At 52.9% G+C, this 20246-nt stretch overlaps 1 protein-coding gene across 2 annotated transcripts in view; it reads right to left on the reverse strand.

Annotated features, from left to right (window-relative positions):
- Positions 1–4148: 4148 nt before the first annotated feature.
- Positions 4149–20246, reverse strand: part of B4GALT5 (beta-1,4-galactosyltransferase 5) — a 45688-nt gene continuing 29590 nt past the window's right edge. For both annotated transcript variants that reach the window (XM_032705235.1, XM_032705234.1), the window contains exons 2-9: positions 15530–15664; positions 12249–12362; positions 11289–11413; positions 10672–10788; positions 9696–9883; positions 9343–9465; positions 8756–8857; positions 4149–7186 (exon numbers count right to left, since the gene is read on the reverse strand). In XM_032705235.1, the coding sequence (XP_032561126.1) occupies positions 7039–7186; positions 8756–8857; positions 9343–9465; positions 9696–9883; positions 10672–10788; positions 11289–11413; positions 12249–12362; positions 15530–15647 (1035 nt within the window). In that variant the 5' untranslated portion in view covers positions 15648–15664 and the 3' untranslated portion in view covers positions 4149–7038. The remainder of the gene's footprint in view (positions 7187–8755; positions 8858–9342; positions 9466–9695; positions 9884–10671; positions 10789–11288; positions 11414–12248; positions 12363–15529; positions 15665–20246) is intronic.

Below are 20246 nucleotides of genomic sequence, written 5' to 3' on the forward strand. Positions count from 1 at the left end.
GAAGGGTAAAATACCACAAACCTGAAACATAATTTCTGAGTATGAGGACAAATATTTCTCTTCACCTCAGAACTTTCTCTGGTTTTGGTCATGGGATGAGAGAACCCTCAGCAGGCCCAGACCTGCTCCGTGGAGAGGCAGTGGGAAGGGAGGTCTTCACCAGGCACTGGGCAGAGGAAAGCAATGAAACAGCTGAAAGACAATTACAATGGTTTCTTCTTGGTAGAAAGTAACAGCTGCAAAAGCAGGGATAACTCACCCCAAGAAATCGGGAGCATGTCACAAAGATGTCTGGGAGCACCTTCAAGGTCAGGCTTCGTCAAGAAGCAAAAGCCACCAGCTGTTTCCCTGCCGGCTGCTCCCCCGGGCACTTGAAGACTTCTCTGTCACTATGTACTTGATATCTCTGAAAATCTGGGATTTCTCACCCTCTTGTAGGAACTGGACCCACTTCTTCTCCAAGCAAGGAGAAATCCCTGTTCCGCAGGGACAGGGACCCTGCGCAGCAGTCTGTCGCTGGCATGTCCGTGGGGAAACACGCGGGGATGCCGCCGCAGCCGTGCCCGGGGAGGGGGACGCGGGTGTGGGGTGTCCCCGGGGCCGGGATCGCTCCCTCCGCCACCAGGTGGGGCTTTGGGACCGCGCTCCGCCACCGCACGGCCCCGCAGGAGCATCCCCCGTCCCCGCACTCGGGCTGGGGCTCTCCCCCGGCCCCACCAACACCTCTCCCGGGGCGAGGGGGAACGTCAGGCTCTTGCGGGGCCCTGTCCCATCGCCCTTCTCCCCTCTGGGCGGGGCGGGACCCGTGGGCACGGCTCCTCATCACGATGGAAGCACTAATTGTTCTCCCGGCCCCACTGCTCAGCGCCTGGTTTGGGTCACACCCGCCCGCTCGCAGCCTTTTGAAGCAAGGGCTGCAGCTGTGAGAGGCCTGGGGGCTGCTCTGCCCCAGCGCCCCCAGGCTGGTTGGGGGCTGAGCGCTGCCTCTGCAGCTTCTCCTCTGTACCTCGTCCCGGCACACCCTGACTCAGAGAGGTTTGGATGCAGGTGCAGCCCCTCCGTGCCTGTCGTGGCTGGGGGTGCAGCCCCCTCGTGCAGAGGGTGTAGCTGCTTTCATCGGCACTGAAGCAGAGAGAGCAGCTTGGCAGGAACTCCCTCAGTGAAAGGGCTGACCTTGTGTTCAAATAACACTGCTGTGCCCCCCGGCAGAGAGCCCCGAGCTCCCTTCCTGCCTAGTGCCGGACAGTTACCGGCCATTGTGCTGCCGCAAACCCCGACCCTGGCTCACCCGACCCCCTCTACACCCGCTCTAAACCCCAAGAGGAATGAGCTCTGTTAAGGACGGCGTGTTCTTCCCCACTGTGCCCTGGGACTGGAAGCCAGGCCAGGCGTCTCCAAGCCTCTCAGCTCGGTCACCTGTGAAAGGTTTCCCGCTGCAGAAGCGGCTCTGAATTATGAATGAATCTGCTTTGTCAAAGGCAGGGCTGTGCTCACGCTCAGGGATCAGCTCTCAGCCATGTGCTGGGGGCAGCCATTGATGGCACAGCCCCCAGCACATGTACCCGGGGTGGATCCCGAGCCATCGCCCCAGCAATGCGATTAGCTGCTGCAATACAATCGGAGGGGAGCAGTGCTGGGATGAGGGTGGGAAGGCAGGAGCCTGGATGCCCGGGAGGTATTCCTGAGCAGCACGAGGCTGGCCGCATCACCCCCATCCCGGGTCCCCAGCCTGTCCCGGGACAAATGCAAAGGGCAGCACGAGATGTGGCCGCACGGACCGCGCTGAGGCCCCCGGTTTTACTGCCGCTCCCAGGGAGGCACTGCCTCCCCCGGCACCTCCCGGGGCACAGCAGGGCACGGAGGGTCTCCTGGTGCTGGGCGGGTCGCGGGGCGCTGCCGCGGCTCACGTTGGCCCCGGAGGGAGGCACCTATCGCAAGGTGACCCGCGGTTTTATGGCCGCTGGGAACCTGCCGCACAGGTGCTCCCAGCGATGTGGGCGATTGTGCAAGGGAGTCCTCACCGTACCACCGCATCCGTGGCCTTCAGACGGCCCCGCTCCCTGCTGCTATCCCTGTGGCTCGAGGCTGCGCTGATGGAGACGATTTCTCAACCGCGTGTCCAGGCATCCCGTGGTTTTCCCGGCTGACCAGCCCTGCCTGTTTGGCCCAGTCACCACGGCCCACCCACCCACCCACTCGTTCTGCATCCCCCCCAGAACCGGGGGGGTGGCATCTGCCGTGTCAGTGGGGTAAGGGATCAGCTGAGTTCCCACTGCCCACAGAGGAGTGTTTGCTTTGCTCCACCCAGCTGATACTGGATGTGTTACTGGTTTCCCCCTCTTTGCTGCTCTCGGTACCAATTGTGGAAGAACAGCCCTTGGCCAGGTATCTGTGAGAGTCCTTCAGAGGAAAGGGGTTTTTGGGAAGCCCTCCCCAGCAGGATTTACTAAAGACAGCTGCCTGAGAGCTGTGGTTAATCCTCAATGTCCCTGGTGCTCCTCCTCACTTCTCCCCTTACCTCTTGACTATCAAGAGCCCTTCTTGAAAAATAGTCAATATTGTCACACTGCTCACCAGAGGGAAGAATAAATATCCAGGGACACCTAGTCCTTCCCACGGGGAGCACTCTTGGAGCAGCAAACCCCAGGCTCTGGGGGCTAGCAGGACCCCCCTGGTAGGGGGGCAGCACCTTTCCCTCTGCACGGGGGAGAGAGGCCAAGCCAAGAGCCAGGGCATGTTGGCCTGAAGCTCTGGTGTGGCTGGTAACTCACAGCACTGTCTCCCAACCCAGCTGCTCAGCCTTTCTGCCAGCTCCTGAGCAGGGCATCCCCCTGGGCAGCATCTCAGGGCTGCTCCAGGCAGCAGGGATGCCCCTCAGCATGTGTGTGGCTCCGGCTGCCAGCCCAGGCCATCCCAGGCAGCTTGATTGTGCCACACGGATATGAAGGGGGAAAGAAGAGGGAGAACCCCCCTGCTCTGGTGGTTGTGGTTTGTTTTTTTTTTTTTTTACACACTGCAGAGAAGCCCGGGGATTTTGCAGCACAGAAGGCTGAGCTGTTCTCAGCCCGCACCGGGAGTGCTCTCCCCCGCAGCGGGGGCTGCTCCCGAGGAATGCCGGGGCTCTGCGCTGCTGGGAGGCAGCGGTGGCCGTGCCGGAGCCGTGCCGGTCCCTCGCAGGGCTCCTCTCCTTGGCACCCTCCCGGCACAGCCCACACCAAAGGGGGTTTGCTCCCAGCTCTCCTTTGCCGCTGGCCGCAGTAAGGGGGTCCCACACGCCCACCTGGGACACAGGCTGGGGGCTTCCCTGCCCTTCTCGTTCTTCCTCTGTAGGGGCACCACCAACTTTCTCCACGTGCTTCCATCTCCTCCAGCCCCTGCCCAGCCGCCGCGGGGGGGACACAGGCAATGAAAGCCCCCCAGGTGGGATACCCATGCAGGACCACGGCCACGGGGATTCCTCAAACAGGTCAGGAACTCCCACCAGTGCACGGCCAGGAGTCCGACGGGCTCCCTCCTCGGTCCTGTGAGCGCTGGGGGAGCGAGGCCCTGGCCGGGCGGGCAGCAGTGTCTGGAAGGAGCCTGACACCCCGCAGGCTCCAGCCCAGCGCCGCGGGTGGGAGGAAGCTTCCCAGAAGACGGAGAGCTAAAAAAAGGCAAGGCTTGGAACAACCCAGGGCTGCCAGCTATTTATTCTAGCATGCCTGTATGCTGCAGAGCAGGAGAGAGATATTTTAAAGCTGCTGCAAGGAAGCTTCGTCTGTCTGCCTGGGTTTGTTGATCAAAAATCCAGTTACCATCCCCGAGCCCTGCATCACCTTCAGCCAAGTTCTTCCTAAACACACTCCCCCAAGGCAGCCAGCCCCCTCATCAGAACCACACTGAAGTAGATGCTTGGCAAAAAGGCTTAAGCACCTACAGAACAGGAAGAGTTTGGGGAGCATCCCCATCTCACACTCAGTTTACTTCTATCCACCCCTAATGAGAAATTCCTAACCAGCTCTAGCATCCAGGGCTCACCCTTCTCCACTCAAACTCTCAGAAACACTCACCCCTCTGGGCTTATAGATCTCACCTTCTACTATAAAAGCACACCCCAACCTCCTGTTAAAAAAAAAAAAAAAAAAAAAAAGCAACCACTGCAATCTGTGTTCTTGGATATGTATTTTTTACTGAAAAAATCATTCATAAATTAACAAATACAAAAATGTACAAACACATGGGTAAATAAATGTAATGACACAAAGGATTGCTTTGCTGAGAAGTGTGTGTGTGTTGTAAAACACTAATCTTCAGTGCAAAAACGTCCCCCCGGCACCTCTTAAAAACATAACAGTAAGCTCAAAAGCCATGATGATGGAAAGCTACTGGAGAGTTTGAAGCCACTTCTGATGGTGAGCGGCCCGAAGTGCGCAGCCGTTGCTCAAACGGTACCTCCCTTAGAGAAGCAGAGCTTTACAGAGAATTAGCTGTCAATAAATAGTTTTGCAAATAAAACCCACATGGCTCATTAAAAAAAAAAAAAATAAAAAATAAAAAATCAGCATCACCCAGGACCTGCCCTCCAGCAGGGCTGGCTGACGGCGCTGACGTGGAAGGGGCGAACGAGTGGCCTTGTTGAACTTCAGCTGCCAGAATATGTACAAGTTCTCCTTAATACGAGAATTTTTACACCATAACAGCACATGCGCTTGACAGTATGTTTTTAACAAGTTACATTTACTATACAGTATTTGACATAGCTGATAAGAGTAACAGTGCACATTTTCAGATAATCCACATCTTAGAAAGGGGGGAAAAAAAAAACCAAAACAAAACATGATTAGAACAAAGGAACAACGAAGAGGATGCTGCTGGGGATGGACCCTTCTGTGCCAACCGCAGAACGCAGTTCTGAGCAGAGGTAACGGCTTTTGTTCCACACAAGGTGCGACGGGTGTCAGGGACATGGAAGGCTGAGGATCCCGACTAAGGTAGTTTAACACCTACTCACACACACATGCATGATTCCGGGGTAGTGAACTTGGACTAGTTGAAATACATTCCTCGTTTGAAGCACCATTAAACAAAGACAGATTTCTAGCAAGGTCTCAAGATGAAAGAAAAGAGGGGCAGGGCAACGCGGGTTCAGCATCCGGAAAGGGTCCACGTGAATGAAGAGATCGAGATCCCGAAGCAAAAGTCTTTATTGCTGTATGCGCCAGAAAAAGCAAATCCTCACCTCTGCCTATAAATAACCAGGCTGAATTCCCTCGGGAAGCAAGTTTAAAGCACATGTAAGTTCAAAGACTTTAAAACCTAAGTTACAAACTCATCAGCGCTTTTCAAGGGCAGGCTCGCTGTCCTCTCATGCCGGCCGATAAGATCTACACAAGAACTCGTGTTTTCTAAACTAACGTTTTCTGGATACAGGTTAGGAATGCCCTGGGCAGTCACACCCACCACAGATGCGTATGGGGATCATACGTCCACGGAACTGAGAAAACAATGTAAACCATGAGAAGTTAAGGAAACCGAAGGCAAACAACGCAATGAAAAGAGTTAAAGTACTTCAGAGGTCAAGTACCCACCCTTGTTGTGTGGAAATACAAACTCAAAACAACGCCCAATGTATTTACTTTTAAGTCAGAGAGGTCCAGTGAAAGTGGCTGTGTCAGTGCTGTGTAAGGGCTGGACTGTGTCCCTGGGGACAGGGCCTGGAGCCCAGTCTGCCACGGCAGCTGTGGGGAAAGGGGGGATGGCATTGGATGGCTGGATGGGTTGTCAGACCAAGCTCTGGTTCCCAGTCCTCATGTTTTTATGTGTCCTTCATGTCTCTCCCTCTCACTGACCTGTGACCCTCTGCCCCACCAGCTGTGCCTATGCTACTGCCTGTGCACTGCCTGGCTCTGACAGCACCTCAGTGTGCTGCTGGATTTACACAATAAATACAGACTAAACCAACCTCCCACACCATTCTGACACACTGGGGGTGATGGCAGGATGCTGCTGTCTGGAGAGGGTTTGTGCAGCTGCTCCATCCCCAGGACAGCACGTGGGCAGGGGCAGCCAGCCCAGGGGCCACACTTCCCCAGCACCATGGATGGGAGTCCTGAGCAACCAGGCTCACACTTGCCAGGTGGGATACAGAGCAACAGGCAGGGGATTGTATTCCATATGGCTTTTGGATTCATTTGCACATCATCTCGTAAAAGTCACGGAAGAGGGAATTTTTTCATAAATATTCCCATTTCCTCATTCTCCCTGGAAAAAGCCACCCCTGTGGTGTCTGGAATGAGCAGTGACCCAGCTGTATTTCTAACCCACTGCACTGGAAGATTCAGGGCCCTGTCCCACAAACATTTCTGCATATGCACAGCTGGAATCACGCAAGCAGTCTCACTGGCTTAAAAGGGAGCACCTTGCACAAGTACAGTGATGCACACACAAGTGTTCACAGAACTCAGGACTAAAATGGGTGACCGCATGTAAACCTCTAGCTTGGACTTGAGCCATAGGAGAAAAATAAAAAGGGGCAATTTACACAGCATATTTACACTTACACTTCTTTAAGAAGCGATTCTGTTGTATATACTTCAAGCAGGTCATTTAAAAAACCGCACAGACATAGAACGGCATCAGAAGTCGTTTGATCTCCCACCAGGGCAGTTGCCAACCAAATTGCTCCCGACGTTCACCGTCAAGAAGCCAGAGTCCCTCAGCTGAGCCGCTTCCCAGAGGAGAAAGCGCAACGGAGGCGAGTCCCAGCGCCAGAGATTGCTGGAGGAGGAATGTGGAGACGAGAGCAGCAGGTCGAACTGTTGTCCTGAAACCCAGAAAGCAAAGTGGCAGAAGAAATTAAGAGACTGCTGAGCTCGCTGCCCGGGTGTCGGGCTGGATTGGTACAGCTAGGGCAATTTGTGCGTGCACTTTCAGCCTCATTCTCCAAAATACTGTGATCCTTCATTAGACAAAGTGTTGCTTGTCCTCGATAAACCTTGGAAAAGAAAGTCTAGCGTGGTGCTTTCTTGGTGAAGGGCAGAGCAAAGTTATTTTCTCCTCTTAATATTCGGGCACCAGAGCCAGCTCCGGTGTCAGGTTAACAGTGATGTTCTTATACAAGGCGTCATATGTGACGTTTGGAAAGTAGTTCAAGTTATTGAGGCCGTCCAGGGCTTGCCTTTCTTTTGACTTCCTCAGCAAGGCGTACCTGTGCAACGAGAACCAGAGGCCTGAGTCAATTCCACTTGTCCCACAGCACCCTGCAAACTCCTCCCAGTGCTACCAGAACAGCCACCAAAGAGCCTGTCCCAGCAGCAGCTACAAAATAACAAGCTTCTGAGCCCTTAATAAAGGGAACCACCACATTTTAAATACTCAGTGTTGGTAAATACTGGAAAATGCCAGAAAAGTTCATCACTTGATGAAGGGCAAAATGCTTGTTGTGCCACCAGCAGGCACTCAGCTACCAAAACTACCTGTGACTCCTGCCTGAAGCCTGCTCCCATTCTCAGGAGGGAGCTGAGCTCGGGCATCCTGCAGAGCCCTCACCAGCCACACCATCCCAGAGAAACACAGCTGATGGGTGACATGTCCTTTCCACTTTTAAGAAACCGGGCACAAACAAGAGCAGAACTAAATGGCTTTAGTCCGAGGGATGGGGGACGAGGAAGTAAAAGTAACAGACTGATGGTTTGGGGAAGGAAACTGCAGCTGGTGCACAAAAACAGCCTCAATCACATTTAGGGGCAGCATGATGAGATATAAGGGGTAAGAGTGGGTGCAGCTGTTGGCTCATCAGGTGAACTCTGCCCTGCCCATCTTTCCCTCCCACCACATGGACTCACAGCTCCTGCTGGCACAGAACCTGGGCTCCTGGCTGGGGCCAGGAAGAGACCAGGGAAGTGTCAGGAACCAGACCTGAATCCCACTGCACTGCCAGCCTGCCACACTCCAAGGGTTTGACTAAATATGGCTTTTTAAGCCAAAAAGCAACTTCTCTTTTTCAAGAGTGAAATGAGAGAAGCATCTCTGACTGGCTGCATCCTGTCCAACACAGAAATGAAAAGCAGGGCTAAAGATGAGTCTCAAATGGAAAATCCCCTAAAAATGAGTCTTCTCCAAAAAAAGACCAGCAGACAACTGAAATCTCTGCCAGCAGCATCCTGGAGCCCCTCTGCAGAACAGAGCTCTCACACTGCTTGTCCAGTAGATCCTCATCTACAAGTGTTAATTCCTGCAGTTGTTTGTGAAAAAGGTATTTCTCTGGTTTTCTGTTGCACAGTTTTCAGAAGACTTAAATTTTACTGTGGTCTTCAGGCAAAAGCAGTCAGTCAAGCCTTGTACTCTCCAAAACAACCCTGGCTCTGGGACAAAGGGGTTGGAGCCCTCCTGAAGAGCTCCAGGGAGAATTTATCTTTTTGAGAAAAAAGACGAAATGGTCCCAACAGTACTTGGAGAAACATTGAAGCTTCTCTACATCTGGCCTTATCCACCCCTATTCCCCTGCAGATACAGGACAGGGCCCCAGCTTGCCATGCTGACAATCCCCTTTTGGATGGCATTCAGGCAGCCAAAGCCACAAAGCAAGGACCCCTTGTCACAGGGATGTATGAAATGTAAGGATGGAGGAATCCAGGCAATGCTCTGCCTTCATTTCCCTCGATTAATTTCCTTCAGGAGTTCAGGCTGTTACTGCCTTCAAACAGCTGCAGGGAGCCTCCTACATGGTAAAGGCTCTTTGTGAAGTGCTTTAGGATTCTTAAAAAAATTTACTTGCCTTCCTAGGAACTGCACTTCTCCTCGATGGTGGTGGGGAATTGATTTGTATTTCCCTGTGTCTCCTTCTGGTCGAGTCACCGAGTAGCCTGCATACTGCACTCTGTGTTAGAAAGGGGAGAAATAAAATAAACAAAAAAAATCACCAGTTGTGTTTGCTGTGCTGGTAGCACCTCCAGGGCTGCACCATCAGTGCTTCTGCGGCTTCAGTGCAGCGCAGCCTTCCCACCCCCAGAGAAGCCCCCACTCCAGCAGGGGCTCTGGGCAGGTCACACAGCTCTCAGCATGTTGGGGCTCCTGCTCATCTGTGACCAGCCTGAGCTCAGCAGTGTGGGGTATGTGCACAGAGCCAACCAGTTCCCAAACAGCACTTCTCTGCTTCCCACCCACTGCCTGTGCAGGCTGGAGCAGCCCCTGTTCCCACAGAGCCACCAGGCTGGGATGGCTCTTCCCCAGCCCATGGGACACAGGCACAGCAAGCCCAGCACCTGCGTCAGAGATGACAATTGTCCCCCCACAGCACGTGCCAGGCTCAGCTCACAGAGCCACCACCAGAGCCCAGGGACGCCGGCTGCGCCCAGCCCGTACCTGTTCCAGAGGTCATCATCTTCTCCTCCCCAGCCCCAGAAGGCATTAGGAAATCCATTGATCTTCTGGAACTGTTCGACAGTCAGGCCACTCACCCCCCCGAAGAACTCGTTGTATGGGAGCCTGAGCAGGAGGGAAGGGGTTAGTGCAGAGCCCACCAGCACCACAGCTCTCCCGCCTGCCAAGGGGAAAGCCCGGCCCGTGCGGACGCTCTCTGCTATTCCCTCTCTTTCTCCCTCTGCACAAAGCCTGGTAACAAACCCAGATTCATCCTCTGCCTTTAAAAAAGATAAATAAAATCTACCACTGGCTCCTTAGCTGTTACAGTAGCAGGGAGGAAGAACACTGCTTACAGGTACATGTACTTATCCAGCTTGGCTGCGAAGTGCCTCGGCATCTGTCCACACCCGTAATAGTTACGGTCGTTTTCTGGTATGTGGTCCACGTCGTGAAAGATGAGGCAGTCCCAGTCCAAGTCCTTCATTGCTTCCCGAAAGCCAACGTTGAAGAGCATGGCACGGTTGAAGGGTTGGTTTCCAGCCTAGGAGGCAGAAAGTTCCTTCTCAAGGGGAGTCCCTACAGTTTGTGCATTCTCAGCTTTGTCTATAAAACCACAGAGGGCAACCAGCTCCCACATCCGCACCACAAAAGGAAGTGATGTATTGGAGCAGACTAGTGAGATCAACCAACAGTGAAATATTCACTTTACAGTACAGGAGCTGAGGTCTTATTACTCAGACACTTGAAAAAATCCCCAGTTTTGATCAATCCTTTTAAGCTAGAGCTGAATATGGAGGTATGTTTACTGGGTGGATGAAGCCAAACAGCTTAAGTGACAGGTTCATGTCCACATCCAATGATAGTCATGTTTTACATTCACTGAAGTCTTCTAGATACTGCCCAAATAAGAAATGTCTAACTCTGCTAGGGGATGCTCCCTGGAACTACTGCAGGGATACACAAAAACAACGCAGCATTGTCTAAACTGCAAATACCTGGTCCAAAGCTGTTTTAAAAAAATAACTCCCACAAAACAGAATTTAAAAAACAAAAAATAAAACAACAACAAACCAAATCACTGTATCCCTGTTTTTCAGATAAAACCAGACATTTCTGGGCACATCTCCTAGCTGTGCCACTTACAGGCTGAAACGGGACAACTCACATATTGCAACATGACCCCTAAACGTGCCAAAGGTTAAAAGATATGCTCTGGCAGGGAAACTCCTTGGGACACGGTGCAGAGCCACACTTGGAGCGCTGGCAGACACGTTCTTAGTGCAGCACGTCCCCAGTGGCTGCTGCCCCAACCACCCCAGGGTCACTCACTTGTTCCACAACGTAAAAGGCGAACTGTAAACGTTGCCGCTGCAGCATGGGAATAAGGTGTCTGAAGAGGACAGGAAGATGCTCGTATCGATTGCGGAATGGGATTAGGATCGCCACCTGGTGAGGAGAGGACACGGCTCTTACTGCACCACACCAATGGCTCCCACTGCCAACCCCCGGGCTGGGGAGCAGCACTGGCTGGTGCGGGGTTATAGGAGGGGGAGCAGGACTAAACAAGGTGTCTCAGCTCTCCCATGTAGGGCTGAGCAGCCTGAAACCCTTTCAACTCCCACAGCATGATTTTCCTATTCACTTTTTGAGGGATTGTTGCTTTGGAAAAATTCAACATCACCTTGAGCGAAAGGGAGACCTGCAGTGCCCTTTTGTCACCTCTGCCCAGCACTGGGGACAGCAGGAGTGAGGACACTAAAGCAGCCCTTGAGTTCACCATTTCTTCCCTGGGTACTGCAGCCCCATGTTTCAGAGCTCCTCAGATCATTCTTCTGAAGCTGCAGCACATCAGAGATGTTCCCATTAACTTCTTCCCAAGGCCTGCCCGGGGCTTCCTGTCCACCCCCCACTCAGCAGGGACACGGGGCTGCCCAGCTCCCCGTTACCTTCCAGCGAGGCAGGCAGTCACTCGGCTTCCAGTGGCCTCCCAGCTTGATGGAAGGGTCTTTAGAGAAGAACTGGTGGATGTCCTCCATGGTGATCTCGCTCATATTTACATCAATGGGGCCCTCTGCAGAGCAGGAGAAGCAGAGGGGGAGGTGAGGAACTGCTGAGGTCCTGGGGTGGCTCAGTGCACTCGGGGCAGCACTTTGCTGCATTGCTGCCCTCCATCCCCAGCACTCAGTGCAGGCAGCTTCTTCTCTTCCCCAGCACCAGTAAAAACAACGAGGAAATGATGTTGATGGTAACACCTCCACCTCCTTGGCAGCTGGGCTCTGCTCAGCCTTTGTAGCCACTGTGCTATGCAGCTCCCTAGCAGAGACCCACACCAGCCCAGGTACCCCTCTACCTGTACAGGTTTCCAGGAGAGAAAACCACACATCTCAGCAGAGACCATTTCCCCCCCTCTTTGGAAACATCTGCCCTCCAAAGCCTGATTTCCCACTGCAGGATGGCTTTGGTGGAAGCATTTCTCCCAGCTGCAGCTCCCTGCGGGGGGGTCCAGACTGTCTCCCACACCAGCCCTGGCACAGCTGTACCTGGCACAGCTCGGGGTTGGGACTGGCAGCACTGCTGAGGCACAAGGGAGCCACCCTGCCACCACCGGCCCTGGAAAAGGGCTGGCAGAGCCTTTTCACCAGCTCCCAGCACACAATCCCTCTTTTGTTCGTGTTTGCCAAGCAATGGGCTCCTGCTTCAGCAGGGAGAGGAGCCTCCAACACAGCAGGGATTAATTCCTGAGAGTGGGTAAACAATGATTTCCCAGGAGGGAACTGGGCTCCAAACAGCACTTCCATTCATCCCCAGGTGCCTGGCAGGGAAAGGTGCAACACTGGTGAAACTGGGAATGCCACTACTTCAGGGGGAGCAGGATAGGGGCACAGAGCTGTCAGGATGCTACTCACTCATAGAAGGGAGCCTCTCGGGACAGGTGGTGTTGGGGAAGTAGGTAAAATCTTCAGGAAGAAACGTTGTGGCTTGCAGAAAGGTGTCATTGTGGCTCAGATCAAGAGGATAATCTGGGGAATGGAAAAAAAAGAGAAAAGTTTATACTTGAGCTGTAGGTCTGCTATTTCCATCCACCTCCCCATGCCAATGTGAGCAGACTCCAAAGTCAGCCATGGCTGAGGATGTTCCCAATGGCACAGCTGTGTCCCAGTGGTATGTGCTCCAGCCTTGCAGCCCAGCTGGGTGCTCATCCTCATCCTGGGACAAGTGGCTGCAGAAGCCCAGCTGCCTCAGACAGCACTACATCAAAGAAACTTTTCCATTTTCTGGCCAAAGGAAGAATTTTGAGCACCACCTTTAGATACCACAAACAGTTCAAAGCAAAGGAGCACGTGGCTCTTGAAAGTCAAAGCTACCCTGAAGGACCATGGCACAGAGGGGACGTGGTCCTCCAGCAAGTGTGCTCCTTTCCCAAAAAGCTGAGAGAGGGAAGTCCACAGGCAGGATGCAATGCCAACTAGGACTGTCAGTGCAGTATCCTACACAGGGAAATCCTGTCTGGAATCCTCTTCAAAGGATCAATATACAAACTATCACGTTACACACAGAGTTTCCTCTGCTTCTCACCGTGCAGGAGCAGAGGAGGCCCTGTGCCCCAGCAGTCACAGCAGTGCCCAGCATGTTTCTCCAGCCTCCCCATTGCCTGCATCCTTTGACCTCCTGGGCAATGCCCCTCCAGCCTCAAATAAGCAGTACCCAAACTATCTTGAGACTCAAGATGGACTGTAAACACAACCCAAGGGCTTTTCAAGTACAATAGCTGTTACTTTGGATGCTTGATACTGCTGTAAATTTCCATAAGCAATTTTCCCCTTAAACTCCCATCACCAGAGCACACTCTCAGTACTCAGCCCATCTGACTGCACATGTTGGAGCTCAACTCCCCTGTTTTCCACTGAGGGCTGCCTTTTTTGCTTGTGGAAGCATAGAAGTGACCCCTCTTTGTCTCACCAAACAGGAAACCTATTATTGCATCTATTAGGAAATGCTGGAAAAGTTGTAACTTGCTTCCTCAAAAAAAGAGGAAAAAACTAAGGGCAAAGAATAAATGCAGATGGATGGCAAGCTGCACACTGCAGGGATGGGAAGCTGCAAGCACACTGTGCTTACAGCAAACCACCCTGCGCTTGGTTACCTTGCCATTCAGGGGAGAATATCACATTTTTAAGGAACCTGCCCAGAAATCAAAGCCCCAGGTCCCAGGAGGACACACACAAGACAGCACTGCACAAAGAACTGCTCCCTGCAGCCTCTTGCTGGGGTATGAGTGATGTGTGGAGAGTCTGTGACTCAGAAAGCAGCAGCAGCCACCTCCTTCCCAGAGCTCCCATGAGGGAACAGGGACAATCAGAGGGGCCACAGGGTGTTCTACTGCCCAAATTGGTTTGTGACCTGTGCCAGCTCATCCCAGCAGCAGGATCCCTCTCCCTGGATGTGCAGGGTACCCTGCCCACTACTGCCTGCAGGGTAGGATGGGGCAGAAGCAACCAGGAGCTGCTAGGACAGTCAAGGCTTTTGCTGGGTCCCTCCCTGCAGCTGTACTGGGCAGGTTTCCTCTCCCAGCTGTCACACTGCCTCACTGCCCATGGCAGCATGGAGACAGTACACTAACCAGCCAGTGCCACCCATCCAGATCCCACTGAGGCACCAAAAACACTCAGGCAGGGAAGATTCTGATCCCAGTGTTAATGTAATCCTTGTGGCCACAGCACCAAGTGACTTCCAGATGTCACTGCCATCCATCCTGAGTCTGCCCGACCTGCCTGCCAGGGAAGGTTGCCAAGGAAGTGTGTAGTGCTTGTCTGTGAAACCATCCTCATGGCCAGAGCTCTCAGGCCAGGAGAGGTATTGACACGTGTGTGCAGCTGGGACAGACGGGTATGAGGTTTGAGCAAAACCTGGTATTTCAGAAGCAGCAGCAGCACTGGTATCACTGGCACTAAAAGGGTAGGTAACCAGTTCTCTGCCTGCTGAAGGAGCACACAGCAGCCTTTTGGAGAACTCAGAGCCCCATGGGCCAAGGCTGCAGCGGGATGAAGGCTCCCCTCAGAGTAAGCAGCAGAGATGGAGTGTCCAACCCTCATCCCTTCAGGGGATCAGCTACTCCCTCACCCTGCCTCTGCTTTACTTGATGTTTCCACTCTTAAAAATAGCCCAGGCTGGCTGCCCTGGCTGACCTCGTCAGGGAGAGGAGGTGACCCGGGGTGTCCATCTCCTGCGTAAGTCAACAATTCCCCGCCCGTGCCCGTCCCCAGTCAGGGCACAGCTGAACTGGTGACCACACCATGAGCTCCTCAGCAGGCTGGGCAGCAGGGACACAGCCAGGAAATAATCCTGCCTTGTAAAACTCTGTCAGCCTCTGCTGCTGAACCCTCACAGGGGAGGAGCAGAGCTGAGCTCCCCCACCCTCTGCCACAGCCTGATGGCAACAGCACCAGTGTGGGGCAGGGGTGACAGGCCAGCAGGGAAGGTGTCACCAGCCCAGCAGCAACGCCTCACCCTGGCTTACACACAGCCACGAGCATTTATGCTTCACTGTACCACATTTACACCACAACTTGTAACCCTGTTTATACATATCTGGATGATGAACAGGCTGGGAGGGGGAGCCTGTGCCTCCGCTCCCTGCATCCTGCCCAAAGTTCAATATATTATTTGTGGCAGATCTCCAGCCAAGTCATCTCAGTTCATCCTTGCATGGGAAGAGTGAAGCTTATGAGCACAGGCTCTTCCACGTGCACGGAGCCAGAGCTCTGCGCAGGCGCACGCCTGGGAAGGAATTTTTTAAATATGAAACCTGATCCTTGCACTGAATTTGAAAGTGTTTACCCTCAGACTGCTTGAAGCTACAAGTTGAATTCCTGGAAAGCAAAAAGGTTTTCAGTTCAAATCCCATCATTTCAGATTTTCACCCCTTATACAAGTTACAAGAATTTGAATTTTTTTATATATACAGAAATAAACATAATTTATATATCTAGCAGATATATACATAGTATTCATATATATATTAGGTATTTTTATGTTACATATCTATTTTTATATATATAAAAATAAGAGAGGCAGACAATTAATCCAAGTTCCCACCCTGCATTTACCAGCATAAATTAATTCCTTCGACTTAAATTTTCAATGGAAATGGAACCTTTGACCAAAATCACAGTTGTTCAAGAAATACCTGAGTCATTCACGCTGCTGTTCCTCTTGGCATAGGCACTGCGGACCACCTGCTCGTACACCTGAGCTCCTATAGTTCGCATGTTTTCACGAATCATGATGCCCTGGGCTTGCATCATGAAGAGGTAGGTGTTCACTGCAAGGGAGGAAAAAAAAAAGGAATATTTCCATCGGCATCAGCTTCTGTAGGAAAGAGAAATCAGCATCTTCTGGAACCAATCCCAGCCTTCTGTTTGGTTTCAGTTCCTTCCTGCCAGGAGGATCCTTGGGTTGCACGTGCCTTGGTTGCCCGACGGGAGCTGGGAAGGGCATGGAGTCAGGAAGCGGAGGCGTAAGGCACGTTTGGAAACCCGGCTGGTTAACAAGGGAACATACCCAGCCAGACCTGACAACCAGGCTGTAACGCAGCACTGCAGCTTAAACAACAGCACCTTTTGCTCCTTAATTAGGGAGGCTTAATTAGGAAATATCGTTATAACAGGAAACCAAGCTGCGTGCCTGGAGAAGGGCAGTCGTTCCCAGGCTGCAGCACCGAGGGCTGACACTTGCTTGGCAGAGATACCCCAATAGGCACCACAAAGAGCATCCCTGCACCAGGCTCCGAGACCCTGGCACACCACACACCCTGGGGCAGGCAGCAGCACAAGCCCTGGGTCCCCAGGGCAGCCCCCAGCCAGGTTTCTTCCCCTTCTTCTTTCCTGCTGACCCTGTGCCCTGGCACAGCTCAGGCTGAGCCTGCTTAGGTTTCAGTTTAAGCTGACACCCTGCTGGCAGGGCCAGGCCCCAAAGCAAACAGCAGCAGGCACAGCCCTGCGTCACCAGCAGCTCCCATGGGGATGGCAGCATGGCCACCCACAGGGGCAGCAGGATGGCACAGCCACAGCACCCCTCAGCAGCATCACTGTGCCAGACACAGCCCCTCGGTGAGGTTTTAGGGTTAAGAATAAAATGAGGGGAAAAAAAAGAAAAATCTTGATTTGCACACAGGGAGGAGGGGCAACCTGGAAGGCCAGTTCTGCACTAGTAATTAAAAAAAACAGGTCAAAAGATACCACAGGAGGGATGAAGAGGGCACCGGGCCAAGGAAACAACAGAGACCCTGCTCAGAGAAGGGCAGTGGCTGATGTAATGTCACCAGGAAATATCCATAACAGGCAGGTCACTTCTACAGCAGGCATATCACAGCCTGGAACCGGTGCCAGTGCCAGGAAGGCACAGTCACGGCTGGAGTCCCCAGGAACACAGATTAGATACAGCACCACAGGAGGCATCACCGCCACCACAGAGTGAGGGTCCCCCACCCTGCCCAGAGTGACACACACTGCTGGACCTGCTGTCCCCTTCTGCACCCAGCTGGCAGCTCTGGAAGGGGTGTCCAGATGTATTTCCCATTCTCAACAGTATTTTGGTTTTGCACAGTAAAGTAAGTATTTAAAAGCAGGACAGAGCCCCATGCCATGCCCAGCTGCTGCCCGTGCCCAGCCTGTCTCTGAGCCATGGGGAATCACCAGATATTCAGCAAGAAGGGGGTCAGCTGCATGAAGTGCTTGACAACTGTGTTTAAATGTGATGTTAAATGTCCATGTCCAGCCCTTCCCAGTGGGGCCAGCGATGGCACCTTAAGCCAGCAGTTACAGCAGCAAGGAGCAGGAGGTGCCTCAGCCAAAGCTGCACCCAAAACCTCTCTGCTCACCCACCTGTTCTGGGGGCAGCTCTGCAACCCAGAGTGAACGCAGGGTCAGCTGGTGACAGCTATGACATCGACTTGTGCTCTGGTGCAGTTCCCTGTTTCAATGACAGTGAGAGGTACAGAGTGCTGCTCCTGCTCAGAACAACAGGGAATTTGCTCCAGCAGATGCCCAGTGATAAGGCTCAAGGAGAAATTGGCATTTTGATGTGGCACCACAAGCCAGAAACAAACATAGCTGATATTCCCCATGTGAAGCCTTACATACAGTCCCAAAACCTTCACAAGCTCGCACTCATCTCCAGCTCAGAGCTCATCACAAAACCACATCCCGGCACCAGCAGCCCAAAAACCAGGGTGCTAGTCAAGAGCCAGGCACAGCTCCTCTCCTCTGCACAGAGCAAAGTGTGGCTGAAGCCACTCAACTGAGATGCTTTATCAGGCCCAGGCTGCTACTAAGGGAAGGAGGGGTAGCAATCCTGCACCTTCTGCCTCGTGCAGAGCTGGAGTCAGTGGCAAGGCACAACTCGCTGATGCTGATCGAGTAATTTCACTTTTTACTTCATTATGCTTCAACTTGCTGGGTAGAGCAGAACCAGGCTTGGTGAAGCATGAAAGAACAGGAGAGACAAATCAGCATCCAACCCCTGGTTGATTTGAGGAAGAGGGAGGTTTGTCGGGCGCAGTGAAAGCGCCGTTTGTTCCCCTCCACGCCGGGCAGACGGAGCAGGGCCTCTCCACAGCCACATGACACGGCTCGCTGGGTTGGGCTGCTCTGAGCTGCAGCAGGAATCCTGAGCAGACTGTCACAGCAGCCACCATCCCAGGGGAGCATGGGCATGAACAACACCGGCTTTGTGTCAGGCAGCAGTTGCCTTTTCACTTGTGAACCCCTTTAAGCAGGTGATTAAGGAGATACCCGGCCAGGGATGAGCTGTGCCATCAACATGCCACAAACCCAAGAGCCCCCCATAACCCCACCAACCCCAGCCAGAGCTCCTTCTCCTACCCCTGAAACAAACTGGCTGCACAATATAAGCTTCACAAACACCATGTTTATCCAGAACATGCAATTCATTCAGGTCAGAAAATCGGATTTAAAACACACTATTGCAAACATTTCACTCCCCGTGGAGCTTAGACCAGCTCCATGGGGCTGCCGTGTCCAGGGCTGCTGGGTCTGCACCAACATTTGGGAATTCCTGTACCGAGCTCAAACCTCACCCCTCCTCTATTTACTGCACTTCTAATGAGCAAATTGGCCATGTTTTAAATTTGCTAAGGCTGACCTGGCTGACCCTAGAGAGCCCTGGGCCACTGTACCCAAGAGCTGTTTCCCAGAGCCACCACCAGCAGGGATGGAGATGCCAATCACCCCTGAGCATCGGCTCCTGCAGACACAGGCTTGCAATGCTCTGGGCCTGGACTGTGGCTCAGCCAGAAAGCTGTGTTGTGAGATACTGCTAATCTAATCACACAGGATGATCTCCAAAATTACACTGGCCTTCTGCCTTTCTTCCCTTTGAGCATGCAGCACTTCAGAGCACGTACATGGAGCGATAACAGCCCAGCTACAGCCACGGGACAAGGACAGAAGAGTGATGGGAGAGGTGAGATGGCCCTTTGACTATCAATTTCCAGCAGACCCTCACTGCCCACACAGAAAATGAGCAAAATTTAAGAATCCATTTGCCCAAATGACTGCCTTGAGATTATTCTTGTTGACTCATTAAAGGACAAATCAACTCCACTGTGATTTAAACACATGGAAACCACAACAGCTTGTCAGCAACTACAGCAGAGGCACACAGCCGCACCCCAGGGCTATGGACCACTCAGAATGCTGCATCCCAACCCCCCTGCTCACAAGCAACAGGGAGGGCAAGTGCTCACCCCAAGCCAGGAGTGGATGCAACGACTTCAGCTTGGGAGGTAAAGTCCAATTATATAAATGAGTAATGAAATCTTCCTGTAATCATTTCTCTGTTAGTATTTTCGGAGCACTTCTAATCAAGAAACAGCTGACTCTCTCATGGAAAATTAGTTTTGTCATGATGATATCTACTAGAAGAGGCAACAGAGTAATTTGCAGCTTGGGAGTTGATTTGGAAGAGGACTGAGTGTGATCCATGCCGGCTACAGACACAGGAAAGGGACAGTCCTGACCCATCTCGCTCCTGACCCTGACACGCTTCCGCCGCCTGCGGAAAGGACCTTCCTCCAGCAGCCCCTGGCAGGGGGGATGGCTGGGTATCCTGAGCCCCATGCTGGGAGGGACAGTCACTGGGGCTGGGGTCAGGAAGAGGGGCCGGGTGGCTCACAGCAGCCCTGCATGCCTGCAGCAGTATCAGCACCCAGCACAGCAGCCAGGCTTTCCTGAGGAAGGAGCAGGTCTTCCTCTGCTTTGAGATTTACAGCTTTCTGTCACATTCAGCAGTTTTCCTGGTTCATTAGTCCACCCACGCTGCAGAAGCACAGAGGGGCTGTTTGAGTTTATCGTGGTCTCACAGCTATGTGCAGCCTTCTCCCGCTGGCAGCCAGAGCCCAGTCCCAGCAAGGGCAATCCCTGCCAGCCCCCAGAGCCCCCATTTCAACCAACACAGTCACAAAACAGTGCCCAGCTAGAGAAACTGACCCCGAACACTCAGCCAGACTCTCGGAGTGGGCATGACAAGCCAGCAGAGCTTGTAGGACACCTCATGTGGGAGGTGTGGCACAGACTTGGGAGGGGCGATGGTCCCGCAGGCAGCAGGGATGGGTGCCCAGGTCACCCCAGCACCCTGCCAGGGCGGGGAGATCCTGCCCACTGCAGACACCTCCCGCGGGGCCCAGAGACTGTGAAACCAGCAGAGTCATGTCTACGTTAAGCCTTTTGCTAAGCTCTCCCAGCAGATCCCCAGCATCAATCCAGCTCCATTAGCATTAGCAATACAAAGGGGTTTAATCAAACTAAGCCTCTAAGGCACAGATAGACAGTTAGGATAGTCTTAACTCATAAATAACCCAACTAGGAATGTAGCAGCATCCCAGC

This window comes from Chiroxiphia lanceolata, chromosome 17 (genome assembly GCF_009829145.1).
Source record: "Chiroxiphia lanceolata isolate bChiLan1 chromosome 17, bChiLan1.pri, whole genome shotgun sequence".
NCBI lineage: Eukaryota > Metazoa > Chordata > Aves > Passeriformes > Pipridae > Chiroxiphia > Chiroxiphia lanceolata.